Source organism: Anoplolepis gracilipes, chromosome 6, assembly GCF_047496725.1.
Source record: "Anoplolepis gracilipes chromosome 6, ASM4749672v1, whole genome shotgun sequence".
Classification (NCBI taxonomy): Eukaryota; Metazoa; Arthropoda; class Insecta; order Hymenoptera; family Formicidae; genus Anoplolepis; species Anoplolepis gracilipes.
Genome location: NC_132975.1, coordinates 12923876 through 12936723, shown reverse-complemented (window position 1 = coordinate 12936723; position 12848 = coordinate 12923876). Strand labels below are relative to the sequence as shown.

Here is a 12848-nt window from a genome sequence, read left to right as displayed (position 1 = left end):
TAATAATGTTTTGTGTAAACACGCAAGTATTCTAATCTATATTTAAAACTATCTGAGTTAAAAGTTCACGTAACGTGACATAAAATAAATCATGGTGTAGTATTTTCTAATATATGGTAAGCTCAGAAATTACGCCATTGAATACAAAAAAAGTACTGAATCTCTTTCACTCGTACAATATATAAAATAGCGAAATCTTATCATACGTTTTGTTAATGTTTCTTTCTAGTATTGAATTGTGTCCTGAATACTAGCATAAGTTTTAAGTGTCATGATATAAACTAAATATATGTTCTATCTACGGTTTTACTTACTGCACATGTTATTGTAGAAATTAATCTAAAAAAAGTTACATCTGTATATCATTAAATACATTTTTATACAAATTAGCGGAACGAATTATTCTAATGAAGAGAATGGCGTATTTACAGTTTTGACTTTAACAAAGGAAATACGTGTGTGTCTAACGCAAAAAATTCTATTTTTTCTATGTCACTTGATTTTGCATAACAAAAGCATAATTGTTTGATTAATAACAAGAGAAAATTAATAAATTAATTAAATCAGATATTAATTTAATCAGATATTTGCAAATCCTTAATATTTCACAATGATCCTTGAGCGAGATAGGGAAAGACACGATCGTTATGGAAAACAAGATTTTACAAACAGTATGACACATTCAACGTTATTTTTCCTTTCACATTTATGATTTATATTGCACAAGAATATTTATAAATCAAAAATTTTGTAATTTACAATTATTTATCGTAATTTTCATATAATTATATTTGCTATTTTGTGTCAGTTTGTTTTTGTATCTAAATACAGTATATTACTTCTTTTAGAACACAAGATTGGGACATTAGCAATTTTATAACATTATTAGTGTTATATATTGTGTCGAACACGAACGTGAGTTAAATTAATTATGATTGTAAATATATAGAGAGAAACATTTAATCTGATTGATTATAATATAACACACACACACACACATACATATTCACGTACTCACACACACACACACACTTTCTCTCTCTAAATATTAATTTAATGTTAAATAAATTCAACCTAATAATTTGATTGCAAAATTCACTTGTGCCATCTTAAATTATGTAGCAGACATCATGTCTTGCAGGAATATTATGACATCCACAGTTAATGTCTTTCTATACGAACACATTAATTCTATTCAATCTCTGTAATTTCCTAGGAGGAAGTCACTTAGTATTATTAATAATATTATCACTATTTTGTTCACTATACAACTATTTAGAAATCTTATACATATGGTTTAACATTATCGAAGAACAAATTATCATGATGAAGCAGTCTTAAACAAATTAGCGCGATGTGTATCGATAACATCGTGTTGATAAATGAGATTTTGTCCGAATAATACTAATTATATATTTCCGATGATGTCAGAAACATGATCTCCATAATACTAACCAGGTTCATTTAAGAAAATGAGCCTTTTCTTCTTTTATGCGAAACTTCGGTCGAATCGTCCCTTTTTCGTTTATATTGCTTCTTAACTCCACGGCCTATAATTAGTTATATATTATCCATCAAAATCTCAAAACAAAAAATTAAAAAAAAATTGTAGGAAGGTTCACTGTTCTATTATATAAATGTAAAATAATTTTTTTCAACCATAAAAAATCAATCATCAATATTTTCTAAACTAATTAAGTTTATTATAAAAATTTTATTTTGTTTTTATGATTATAAGATATATCTTTGCAATTATTTAAATAATAATTGACAATGCATCAGTTTGATGTACCAAATGTAACCAAGTTGATAGAATGTAATAAATATATACTTTGTTTATAATATATTGACTAACCATAAATATAATACTATTGATTAAAAATATAAGAATGGCAAATCATCCTATATACTTCCTTTTTTTTAACAATAATTATAATTATTAATCTTACGTTTTATTTTCGCCACACGTGAACGTGTTACGCGTGGACTTTGGAGGTTGGCTGCAGGATCGGGAGACTCGACAACCTTTTTCTTTAATCGTGCGACTTCTTCCATCGCGGGTGTCATCCATTTTGGCTTGAGTTCGTTACTGAGATTTGAAAGATAATCGATTAATAAAGATATAAATAACATGAATAAAACATATATATTTCTCATATACATATATATTTATTATGCTTGAATATGCAATCATAAAAGTTGAATACTCACTCCGATGATTTCGGCGTTCCTTTATGTCTTAATGAATTTGATTGCCTTTCCTTCATTCTACGAAGTACGTCTAGCATAGCGTATGTCGGTAGAGATGGTGGTCGTGAAGGTGATGATGATGGGGGTGTAAGAGGCGGTGTCAGAGACGAAGGTGGCGGTTGAGTATTAATTTTTGCAAATTTGTCCGGGTGCAGAGCCAATACTGCTTCCCAGCTAAACTCTTTATTCTGAACTGGATGCTTAGGCTGTGTATTTCGTGTTATTCGAATCTAAATAATATTAAAACAATAATAAGCTTGTTTTTTAAGAATTATACTACATACTTGAAATTAAGTGAATTTTACCTCGCCATTTACAGGCTTGCAAGGTCTCCTTTCTCTTAAATATGGACGCTCAAAAAATATAGCCCTTGTAAGATTTTCATTCGATTCTTTCATACTATAAAGACATGTAGGAATATTGCCATCTTGGCTGCCACTGTGTACAAATAAATTCCGTAAATAGGAATAATTGGGCTTGGTCTCAAATTCTAGCTCGGTCACATACTTCATATATTTCATAATTGCAGCTGTAAGAGATTATATTTTGATTATTAGTAAGAGTTAATATTTTATACATTAAAACAAAAAATAACAGTATATAAATAATGCATAAAATGTAAATCCATTTCAGTCTTTTTTTTTTTTTATTTTGTGGACATTGATTTTACTTTATATTTTTACTAACCTGGCGGTGTTTTTTTATAAGGGAAGCATTTATCCATAAATGAAGGCAAGTCTGATAAGAGAATTTCTTTTTGTCGATGAATTTCTTCTGGATCTATGGTTGAATCCACGTCGTCACTATCTTTCTCCCAAGGTAGCTTTCCGCATAACCATTGTATAATATTATATCCTAAAGTCTCTAGATCTCCTCTCCTTGAATGTGCTGAAAAAATGTTTTACTTAATGAAACAGTTTGATCATTCCTGTCAGTTTCTTACATAACATAATAATGTTCTTTATAGCTAGGCTGATATAATGATGAAAATTTTAAAAGTAATGTGACGTACTTCCATGATGAGCATCCCGTGATGTAAATTCTAAAGTGCCCTCGTGAGCTCTTCTCTCGTCATGTACAAATGGCTTATGTTCACCAGTTCCTGTGCGAAAACGATACGCCAGTCCATAATCTACGAGATATGCTTGGGATTTTTCTTTCCCTATTCCATCTCCGTACGATAATAGGATATTTGGTCCCTTAATATCTGCATGAGCATATCCTTTACTGTGAATATATTCTAATGCATCCAACTGCAAAAAAAGATTATAATTTCTGAATAATCGTAAACAAGATTGCATGATATTGTTTATATGCACATCACAAGCATGAAATTTACCATTTGTACAGCCAGCGTGTTAACTAATCTTGTTGGCAATTTCCTCCTATGCGATAGGAACAGTTTTCCAATATCTATACCATATCGTGGTATTACTAGAAATCTGTATCGTTGATTCCTATAAATATGCGATCCCGAGCCTTCATACGTGGGAACACCAATTTTTCTCTTTCTTTGAGACTCGCACCAACTTTGAACTGTAACAAAAAAATGTCAAAACATCAATAATATAATTCCATTCATTAATTGTGTCCTTAAATTATAAATATGAATCATATCATGTATGTATTACTTACTCATGTGCTTACGTGCTGCTCTTATATAAAAATTCATTTCAACAAATAATGGCCCATTGTTATGAGGTTCAATTTTTACAACATATTTGGCATCTTGGCCGACAGGCGACGTAATATCATTAGAAGCTGTAGGAAAAAGAAAACAATTTTATTATATTTAATTTTATATATGCATAAAATATGATACAGATTACACTTAATCTTATGAAATGCAATGAATCTTGTGCAAATAGATTATGGATATAAACACTTACCTAAGTATATGTCTCCAAAACCACCATATCCAATGGTATTTCCTAGTCTCCATTTATTCTGTGTAATATCAGTTAGGATTTCTCCCGCTGGCAGTTGCGTTGGTAACTTACAACCTGCAGCTGCCACTCTTTTCACAGGCACATCTTCCGCTCGTCTCGGTGGCATTCTATATTAAATCATTCACATGTATATTAAATTTATTTATTTGGCAAAGTAACATAATTTATTACATTTCACATAGATAGAAAATAATTTAATTTGCAATGTAAAGTTTATTTGTATTGTCAAAATTCTATCATAGAAAAGATAAAATTTATTTGATACAAGTGAGATACCAACACATTGCATCAACTGACATACAACAGTGTAATACATGTATTGTATATACCATAAAGACAAGAATATATCATAAAGACACATCAAGCATATTAATAATCTTGTATTTTATTCTTTTCATTAATTTCTTAAAGATACCACATGCATACATTTTCTAAAATGTTTTATCTACATTTTAACTGCGCAAAAATGTACATTTCATCATTAAAATTATATATATAATGTATATTTTGTACATTTAATTTTGTTTATGTTTCAAATATTTACAATATTTAGAAGATATTTATAATATATATCTATAATTAAGATAGCAAATGTTAAATATAAACTGATAGTTGTGTATCCTATATTTTGCAACATAAAAATATATAGATATAAAATATCAAGCATATTTATATTTCGCATATCTATAATAAACTCGTAACTTTTTTGACACGTGGCGTAAAAAATGAAATTGTTTACATCAGATCAGGAAAATGCTACTTCAGAAATACTATTTTTTTTTTTTTTTTTTCATGAGATGAAAATGCACAATTTTATCTCACTAGTTGCACTAAAATATTTATACATATATATTATTGAAAATAATCGACAAAAAAGCCAAACTTGAAGTTTATTTAGTAACTCAACAATGAATCATTAAATAAATTTTGCCAATAAATACGCGATAATACGAGCATGCAAATTTACGGAATACGATAAAATTTGTTTCTACGTGTGCAACAAATGCTCTCAGCGAGCCTCTATAGTTTTTGTTTCAACACAAACGTATGTTTTGAATGTCGATCAATCATATGAAACAATCAAGCAAATAATAAGCATTGTATTGACAATAGATGATTTATGCGAGAAAGAGAGAGTTTATAACAAATAAATTTCGCAACATCGGAGTGATTTCCTACACTTGTCATCCTCCGCGGGGATAAGTATACTTACATGACGTACGTATCTCTTTAACAAACGACTCTTTAATTATAATTCAACAAGAGGAACTCACATTTCACGCACTCATGCGACTAGCACTCGCGAAGGAACGCAATGAGTGAAATCGAGAGATTCGCAAACTACTAATTAGGTTTCGCTGGACGCCAGAGACGCGTTCTGCAAGGTTAGTTACAACAGGATCGTGACGCATATATATGTGTGTAATGTATATATCGCCATTCGGAGTAGTTCGATGTATCGTGCGTGACGATCAGCCGGTTTTTCGTCTCCACCGCTGCGGCTCCGAGATACGCGCATACGGGGGCGAGGAACATATACGTATGCGGACGCACGTAAGGAGGGTAAACTAACGAGCAGGCCTGTACTTGTACGGTGTATACGTTAACGGAAGCACGGAACGACGACCTCGAGACCGTTCTCCTCGTCGTCGCGTGCCGTACGAAATGGTACGAGCGGGAAGCACGTTTATACACGCCTGTCAATGGCCCGCAACGGCCCGCCGCTGACGGCACTCTTGACGGCTCCTTCGAGTTCCTTCCCTTCGCCTCGGTATTTGGTATTCTACACCATTCTACACACGCGCACCGCTCACCGCTTCGTCTGGCAAATCGCGCTGCCGTTACAGCGAATCGCAGCGCCAATCAACTCAAGGCCGATCGCCTTTGAATGCGTATATAGTTCCTATGAGAAACAGGCCTGACAGGGGCCGCTGTTTTTCATAAGACGCTTTTTCTGCAGACTCTAATGTCAACTGACTGGATCCATCTTAGAACGGGCAGACGACCAATCGTCTCTCGCTTGTCGCCAACAGCGGCAAATGATTGGCTAATGAATCGCTTGTCACGTGCGTAGCTGCTCGCGCATGCGCGTCGGTAGATTTTAGGAATAGCGGAATACGAGGGGAGTTGCCGTACTATGATATTCGATTACACCGTGATGATATCGCAATTGTATTGTACGAAATCGTTGCTCGGAGATCGGAGTAGTATTGTGATTCAAGCGCGAGGAAATTTGCGTCCGGCCCGATAATTTTTATCGAAATGACGTGTAGAATTCTAGTACGATAACCTGTAGTTCGATTTCCGGGTCTGTCCTGTGAGTATAATCCCGATAATCTCTCCGTTTAGTGGTTAAATTGTGTCCGCATTGACGTCTCACTCTCTCTCTCTCTCTCTCTCTTTCTTTCTCTCTCTTTGTCTCTCTCTCTCTCTCTCTCTCTCTCTCTCTCTGTCGGGCGTTTGCGAATAGTACGCCGATGCACGACGCGAAGATAATTGTAAGTAATTGTATCGGTCTTTTTGTCGAGGAATTGAAGAAGCTCGTTTAATTGCAAGGAGATCAGTGCAGCAGAGGGTACACATTGAACTATGTAAATTGATTACAAGCTACAGAGGAAGAGGACGAGAGAGAGAGAGAGAGAGGGAAAGAGGGAAAGAGGCATTTGTGAAGAGTTGTTACACATCACCCGCGCTTCTTATTTCATACGTAAAATTCTTCGTCGTTTCCGGTTATTTATGGATTGATTACTCTCGTTTAGAATGATCTCGTGTAATTTATTGTTGTTATCTCATTTAAGTGATATAAATATCACGTATATAGTAAGAGTCGAGTATGATTGTCTCCTCTATTGTGTATTGCAATAAATGTCAATTATGCCTCTTATTCTCTTTCTACATATATACTTTCTACATACAAATGTAATTAGCACAGCTTCGTGTTCACATATTTCAATAGCAATTTGATTTTTGAAATTGCGATTCTATTTTACAATATATCAGATAATGCTCTTCTCTTTGTAATTAATTTATTGTTTAGAATGTAACTAAAAGTTTGACTTTTTACTAATATATTAAAATATGACTTTAAAGTGTAATATCTTTGTCAGATATTGATATCACATTTCAAAGTGTTATTTGTTTTGATAATTTATTGAAAAATTAACTTGCATTAAATTTTATGATATATATCAAACTAATATATCTATTGTCTAAAGTTACATTGTACGACATGTATGTAATTTTGTGTCTGTAAGACAAATATAAATTTATACGTATATAATTATCTTTAAAATAAAATAAATTTTTACTTTAATTACTCGATTTGTTAAAAATTTAGATAATTTATTGTTGCAGAATATTCATTGCTGTAGTATCAATTTGCCATTATCATGTCTTATCCTGGTCAACCACCTATGGGTATTCCAGGGATGCCCCCTATGCCATATATGGTTGGTGCACCTCCACCGATTATAGGAGGAGTCATGCCTATGGCACATGTAAGTAAATTTATCACATGATTGTAGCACGATAATTATGTTTTGATATTGTAGTGATACAGTTATCTGTGTAAAATACATTATGTTTGCTATATATATGAATTAAATAATCCAATTTGTGTGCAGTAACTTTTGCTTTTGCTATTGCTAAAAAATTAGTTTTTTAATGTTGTAATCTATTCACACATGCATATACATATATATATATATATATATATATAATCAAAGTATTGTATTGCATTTTTTATTTTTAATATATTAAGCATGAACTAACATTATTTATATCAACATGAATTGTATCACACATAAAATTTGTTCCAAGTTTGCAACAATATCTTTTTAATAAATTTATATAAATAGCTTTGAATACAAAATGTTTTTCCTTGAATTTATTTGATGCATGATACATAGAGCGGAATGTATTATAATTTGATATTTTATAGCAATTTAAATAAATTAATCGCGTTATTAGAGAGGGAGGGGAAAAACCGAGTGCATGAGTAGACATGTGCATAATTAAGACTCCTACCATTTACATAACATAGATGATTCCAACACCCGTATCTGCGATGCAGACATCCGCGCCGGCCGTACGTTACTCGCGCAACCAGAATCGCCACGACAATAATCGAAGACGCGAGAGGGAATCTGGCCCGCCTGTTACGGTGTTCATCGGTAACATAATGGACAGAGCGCCTGATGTGATGATACGACATATCCTGGGTGCATGTGGACATGTTCTCTCGTGGAAAAGGGTACAGGCATTCGGCTTTTGTGAATATGCGGGTCCCGATGCAGGCCTCAGAGCAGTTCGATTACTCCACGACATGGAAATAGGTACAAAGAAGCTTGTTGTCAAAGTGGATGCTAAAGCCAAGGTAGTCCTGGATCAATTTAAAGGTAAGTTTCTGGATTAAATGATAAAAAAGAAAAAATGGAAGGGGTGAAGGAAGGGGAGAGTTAAATAACATGAATTATATAATGATATACTTTATAGCTGAGCGAAGGAAGAAGCTCAGGGGTGGTCAGTCACCTCTACAAGACGAGACGTCTGGTGAAGGAGCCGATGGCGAAGAGGGCGAAGATTATATGGACGAAGGTATGAGAGTGGTTGATGCAGATGCGCTCGCTCGTATCAGCCAGATCATTAGTGAACACGCTGCAGATTTAGAAATGGCTCAAGTTGCTCCAGGTAATTTACATAAAATTTCGAAATCTCTTCTCTTATATGAGAGTGATGTCAGAGTTTAACTTTGTATAATTCGTTACAGAGGAACATCAGACAAAAATGGTAGCTAAATCCTTAAATCTGGATGATGCGGAAATAGAAGAAAGTAAAAGAGACTTGATCACTCGGGAAATTGGCAAATTCCGTGAAGTCATGAAGGTAATTATTATTACAAGTATTTTTCTAGATCTCTTTTTTTTTTTCTTTAAGTCCTACATCTCTCTTTTCTTTTTATGATCATGAAAAGTTCTTTTATGATCTTGCGTAGACACAAAAAGACGAAATTTTTTAATCTTTCTTAATAAGTATACTGAAAGAATTTTCATTAATTTATTGATGTTCATGACGAAATTAAAATTATTTATGTGTAACATATTCGGGCTACAAAGCATTATAAACATATTTTTTCTTACACGCGATTGAATATAATTTTTATCATAAACTAATGAAAATGTGACGGGATAAATTAATGTATTTCAGATGCAAAATTAATTAAATAATTAAGATCAAATAATCTGTGACTAATATGTATTTATTAATACATATTGGCAATAATGTGTATCTGTATTCTTTTTGAATATTCATATCATTGTTGCTTTTTGTTTTTTTTCTTAATTTTTTGTATATTTTTATTCTTTATTATCTTATAACAATATATACAATTATTTATTATCTTATAAAGAAAAATATAATTTTATCTTTTCAAAATATCAACTATATGTTTGTAATACTTTGTATTATTTTATTTGTTAATTTTATGATGTTTATAGCTTTTACATATATGTCGATTCACTTATAAGTTTATGATATTTGAATATGTTAATGATATTGATCGGATCATGTAATGTGTGTACGCAAAATTTTCGCGAAAATTGAGAACATTGAATGTACATAAAAATATTGTTACATTACGTCTTGCTGATATAGATGAAATCAAAGGCATACAGCAGCATAACAACGACGTAAATCTCTGAATTCGTGCTATACACGAAAGAACTTATCTTTTAATGTTTGTCGATGAATTGCCGCTAGTATCTACTTTATATAGATGTTGCGATCGGACACATATTTACGCGTGTTTCAATGTTTGATAATACCAAGTCATAAATCGACAAGCATTTTTGCAATCGTAAGAGTGTCCAATCGCATATATATTCTATCACAGGCACTGATAATTAAACTCTCTTTGTATACTTGAAATGTAAAAGAATGTATTTGGATATACAAGAGAGGATTACTCGCGAGAATATATCTCTCGAAAACCGTAGCTTTTAAGTATTTTGTGGTAAAGTGCGTGTGTGCTATGTTAGCTCTGAACAATTGGAGCCGTGACTCGTTGCTATAATTATAATAACAGGCAGCGTGCGTCGCACACAGCAAACGCACACGCCTAGGAATGCTGTGTATGGGGACCACCCTTTCACTCACTCATTGGCTCTGAAGGGAGTCAATCACAGCACATCCCTCGTATTTTCGCAGGCGGCTGCAGGCTCGTCGGTAAGTCAGAGTATAATCCAAACAACCAAACATGAAAAAAGCAAAAAAAAAAAAAAAAAAAAAAAAAAGAAATGCGCTCTATTATACAATTAAGAAGGAGACTCTTGTGCTCTTCGCGACAAGCTGGCGACATATAGCTGATCGGTTTGTTTCTATTGGTATATTCCGTTTTGCTGATTCGTCGCAAATATAGATCTGCCATATTACGACTGTTATATTTTTGACGTTTAGAGATAGATTACTATTCTCGTTTGATAATAAAGTAACTTTATCTACTTTTGTATGTCATGCTAAACTGCTAGCAATTAATATCAAAGATTTCAATATGTGTCGAATTAATGGATTCTTTCTATCTATTGTGTGGATATATTTTACTTTTATAATAATCATTTGAATTGTACACGTAGCTAAATACGCATGATGTTTGAGTATTTTATATTTATTGAAATTTAATTTCTTGTCTTGCTAGACATTATTAAAATTAGGAGATGTGTTAATTAATATTTTTCAAAATTAAAAAGTTAAAGAAATATTTTTTTATATAATATTCAAGTGTTCAAAGTCATTTATAGGCAAAGTTATTGATTGATATTTGTAAAAGGGGCCTAGCAGTCTAGTATTTGCATATTGAACGTAGGTAAGCGGTTGTTCAGGTTGCTTTCACGCACAGTTTAGGATTGGAATCTTATTATTATCATTTTGATCAAAACATAAGTTTGGCGCTGACACACTTTACGATACGGATTAGATTATTTGATAGGGTCGAGAGAACTTTGCTCGGTACACACAATTGAAACTGATTTTGTCCATCACCAATGGCGACTGTTCAGTTGTTGTCTTTATTTTATGTAAACAGCTTCTGTCAGCGTCTCGATCAGACATGTAGTACCTAGGTGCGCGCTCCTCCATTCTCCGGTACCACCACACTGACTGACCAAGTCAACTTCACACCGTGAGTAAACTCCACAACCATGAGCCAACACAAGCAATTCGGTTCTTGTAGTTTTTTTTGCTAGTGAACTGACCCATCTCTGAGAAAAATACCTTTTTGACCACGTTTCATGTTTCAGCAGTCTATTCTCTCCTCACAATGTGCATTTACTTTTATGCACTGAGTTATTCTACCCTTGTTAGAGCTTAAAACCATGGGTTACCGTATGGACGAGAGAGCTTATATATGTATATTTTATTCGATGTTGAAAGAGATAATTGTGTAAAACACAGAATTAATGATAAATGCTACACGATAAAAAGAAAAAAAAATATATAAAGAGAATTTATTTTCAAATTGTACAATTGTAGCAGCAAGCATTATCAATGCATATTATAATGAAATATATATATAGAAATCTATATATAGTTTATATCTATACACAAAAGATTTCTATATATAGATGGGAAGAAATATTAGAAGGAAATGTTTTGCATAATAACATACTTAATAACATTTTTTGCAGATTATGTTTTAATGTTGTGCAAAGAGTCGGACAATAATTAGCAATAGAATCGATTTTCCAAACAGTAACCCATTTTTGGATACTAGTGTAACGAATAAAGATGAATTATACTAATTTATTTCTAAGACGTTGCGTTTAATAACACGGGGACGATAACGGTGGGCAAACTATTGTGCATTTGATATTCAACAGTTTGCTGCATCGGCTGCCATAACGCGTGTAACCATATCCAGGAGAAAACAAATGTTATCAGACAGTTTCTTGGCGAATGTGAAAAGATGTTTTGGCGGGATACCTTCTCTTCATGACGACTGCGCCTTCGATTGGTATTATTACTTTCTAATAATTATTGAATATTGATCAAGAATGTCTCTAAATTTAATCTAAAAAAAAGTAAGAACCCTTTCAAACTCTAGAAATTTTATCACTAGATTTAGACACTATCGAAAATTTTACAGGCACATTTGCAATGTTGTAAGTACATTGGGTGGCCTCTGCGATGCATCTGTTTAGCTCTTAAGGTACTTAAATATATCCTAAAAGTCTAAGATAACTCTTATGCCTGTATCCAAACATTTGTACCTGCACTTAGGTAATTGATATGTAAACGAGATTTCGCGTGTAAGATGCTGCTGATCGAGCATACTCCAGTGGAGTGAGTATACCATATTGAAATGAACATTTCTCTACATTCGTTATGTCAGATGATTAAGGCTTATATAACTAGTAATCGTTCTACACATACGAATTTTTCTTCTCCTAGATGTAAAAATTCGGCAATTTTTTGAAAATAAACAAAGACACATGGTTTTTAATAATAGGGCGTTTTGACCAAATTTATTCAACAGATTGTTCAATATTCGTGAATTTTTTAGTTTGACAAAGTTTTATTGAATACTTGCTATTTGATAACTTACTCGTTTTTATAACGATTGTTAATGATATTTCTATTTGTTGATAACAATATATA

General features: G+C 32.6%; 2 protein-coding genes across 9 annotated transcripts in view; one reads left to right on the top strand and one right to left on the bottom strand.

Annotated features, from left to right (window-relative positions):
• Positions 1-12848, top strand: part of LOC140666473 (RNA-binding protein 25) — a 58959-nt gene that overhangs the window by 30942 nt on the left and 15169 nt on the right. For 3 of the 6 annotated variants that reach the window (XR_012046756.1, XM_072893700.1, XM_072893699.1), the window contains exons 1-5: positions 6350-6516; positions 7554-7696; positions 8242-8596; positions 8694-8888; positions 8968-9083. Coding sequence is in view for 5 of the 6 variants with exons in the window: in XM_072893700.1 (XP_072749801.1) it covers positions 7589-7696; positions 8242-8596; positions 8694-8888; positions 8968-9083 (774 nt within the window). In the remaining variant the exon portion in view is untranslated. Of the gene's footprint in view, positions 1-6348; positions 6517-6772; positions 6791-7553; positions 7697-8241; positions 8597-8693; positions 8889-8967; positions 9084-12848 lie in introns of those variants that run through there. The other 3 variants (XM_072893703.1, XM_072893702.1, XM_072893701.1) reach the window with 3 other exon arrangements.
• LOC140666774 (serine/threonine-protein kinase VRK1) lies at positions 1033-6045 on the bottom strand. 3 transcript variants are annotated; one of them, XM_072894299.1, is made up of 10 exons: positions 5897-6045; positions 4140-4306; positions 3886-4011; positions 3590-3786; positions 3263-3503; positions 2938-3138; positions 2556-2779; positions 2212-2480; positions 1950-2089; positions 1033-1550 (listed from the first exon to the last, which is right to left on the bottom strand). In XM_072894299.1, exons 2-10 carry the CDS (start codon positions 4303-4305, stop codon positions 1465-1467), a joined length of 1650 nt encoding a protein of 549 aa, XP_072750400.1. In that variant the 5' UTR covers position 4306; positions 5897-6045; the 3' UTR covers positions 1033-1464. The 3 variants fall into 3 exon arrangements, with proteins under 3 accessions (XP_072750400.1, XP_072750398.1, XP_072750399.1); XM_072894297.1 differs by having other exon boundaries at positions 5413-6044; XM_072894298.1 differs by having other exon boundaries at positions 5474-6044.

Excerpts from the sequence above, each read along its gene's own strand:
- LOC140666774 (XM_072894299.1), bottom strand. The coding sequence starts at position 4,305 with ATGCCACCGAGACGAGCGGAAGATGTGCCTGTGAAAAGAGTGGCAGCT. Across the intron at positions 2,481-2,555 it reads GCAAGCCTGTAAATGGCGAG|ATTCGAATAACACGAAATAC; the intron begins GTAAAATTCACT and ends AATATTATTTAG. Across the intron at positions 1,551-1,949 it reads ACGTGTGGCGAAAATAAAAC|GCCGTGGAGTTAAGAAGCAA; the intron begins GTAAGATTAATA and ends AACTAATTATAG.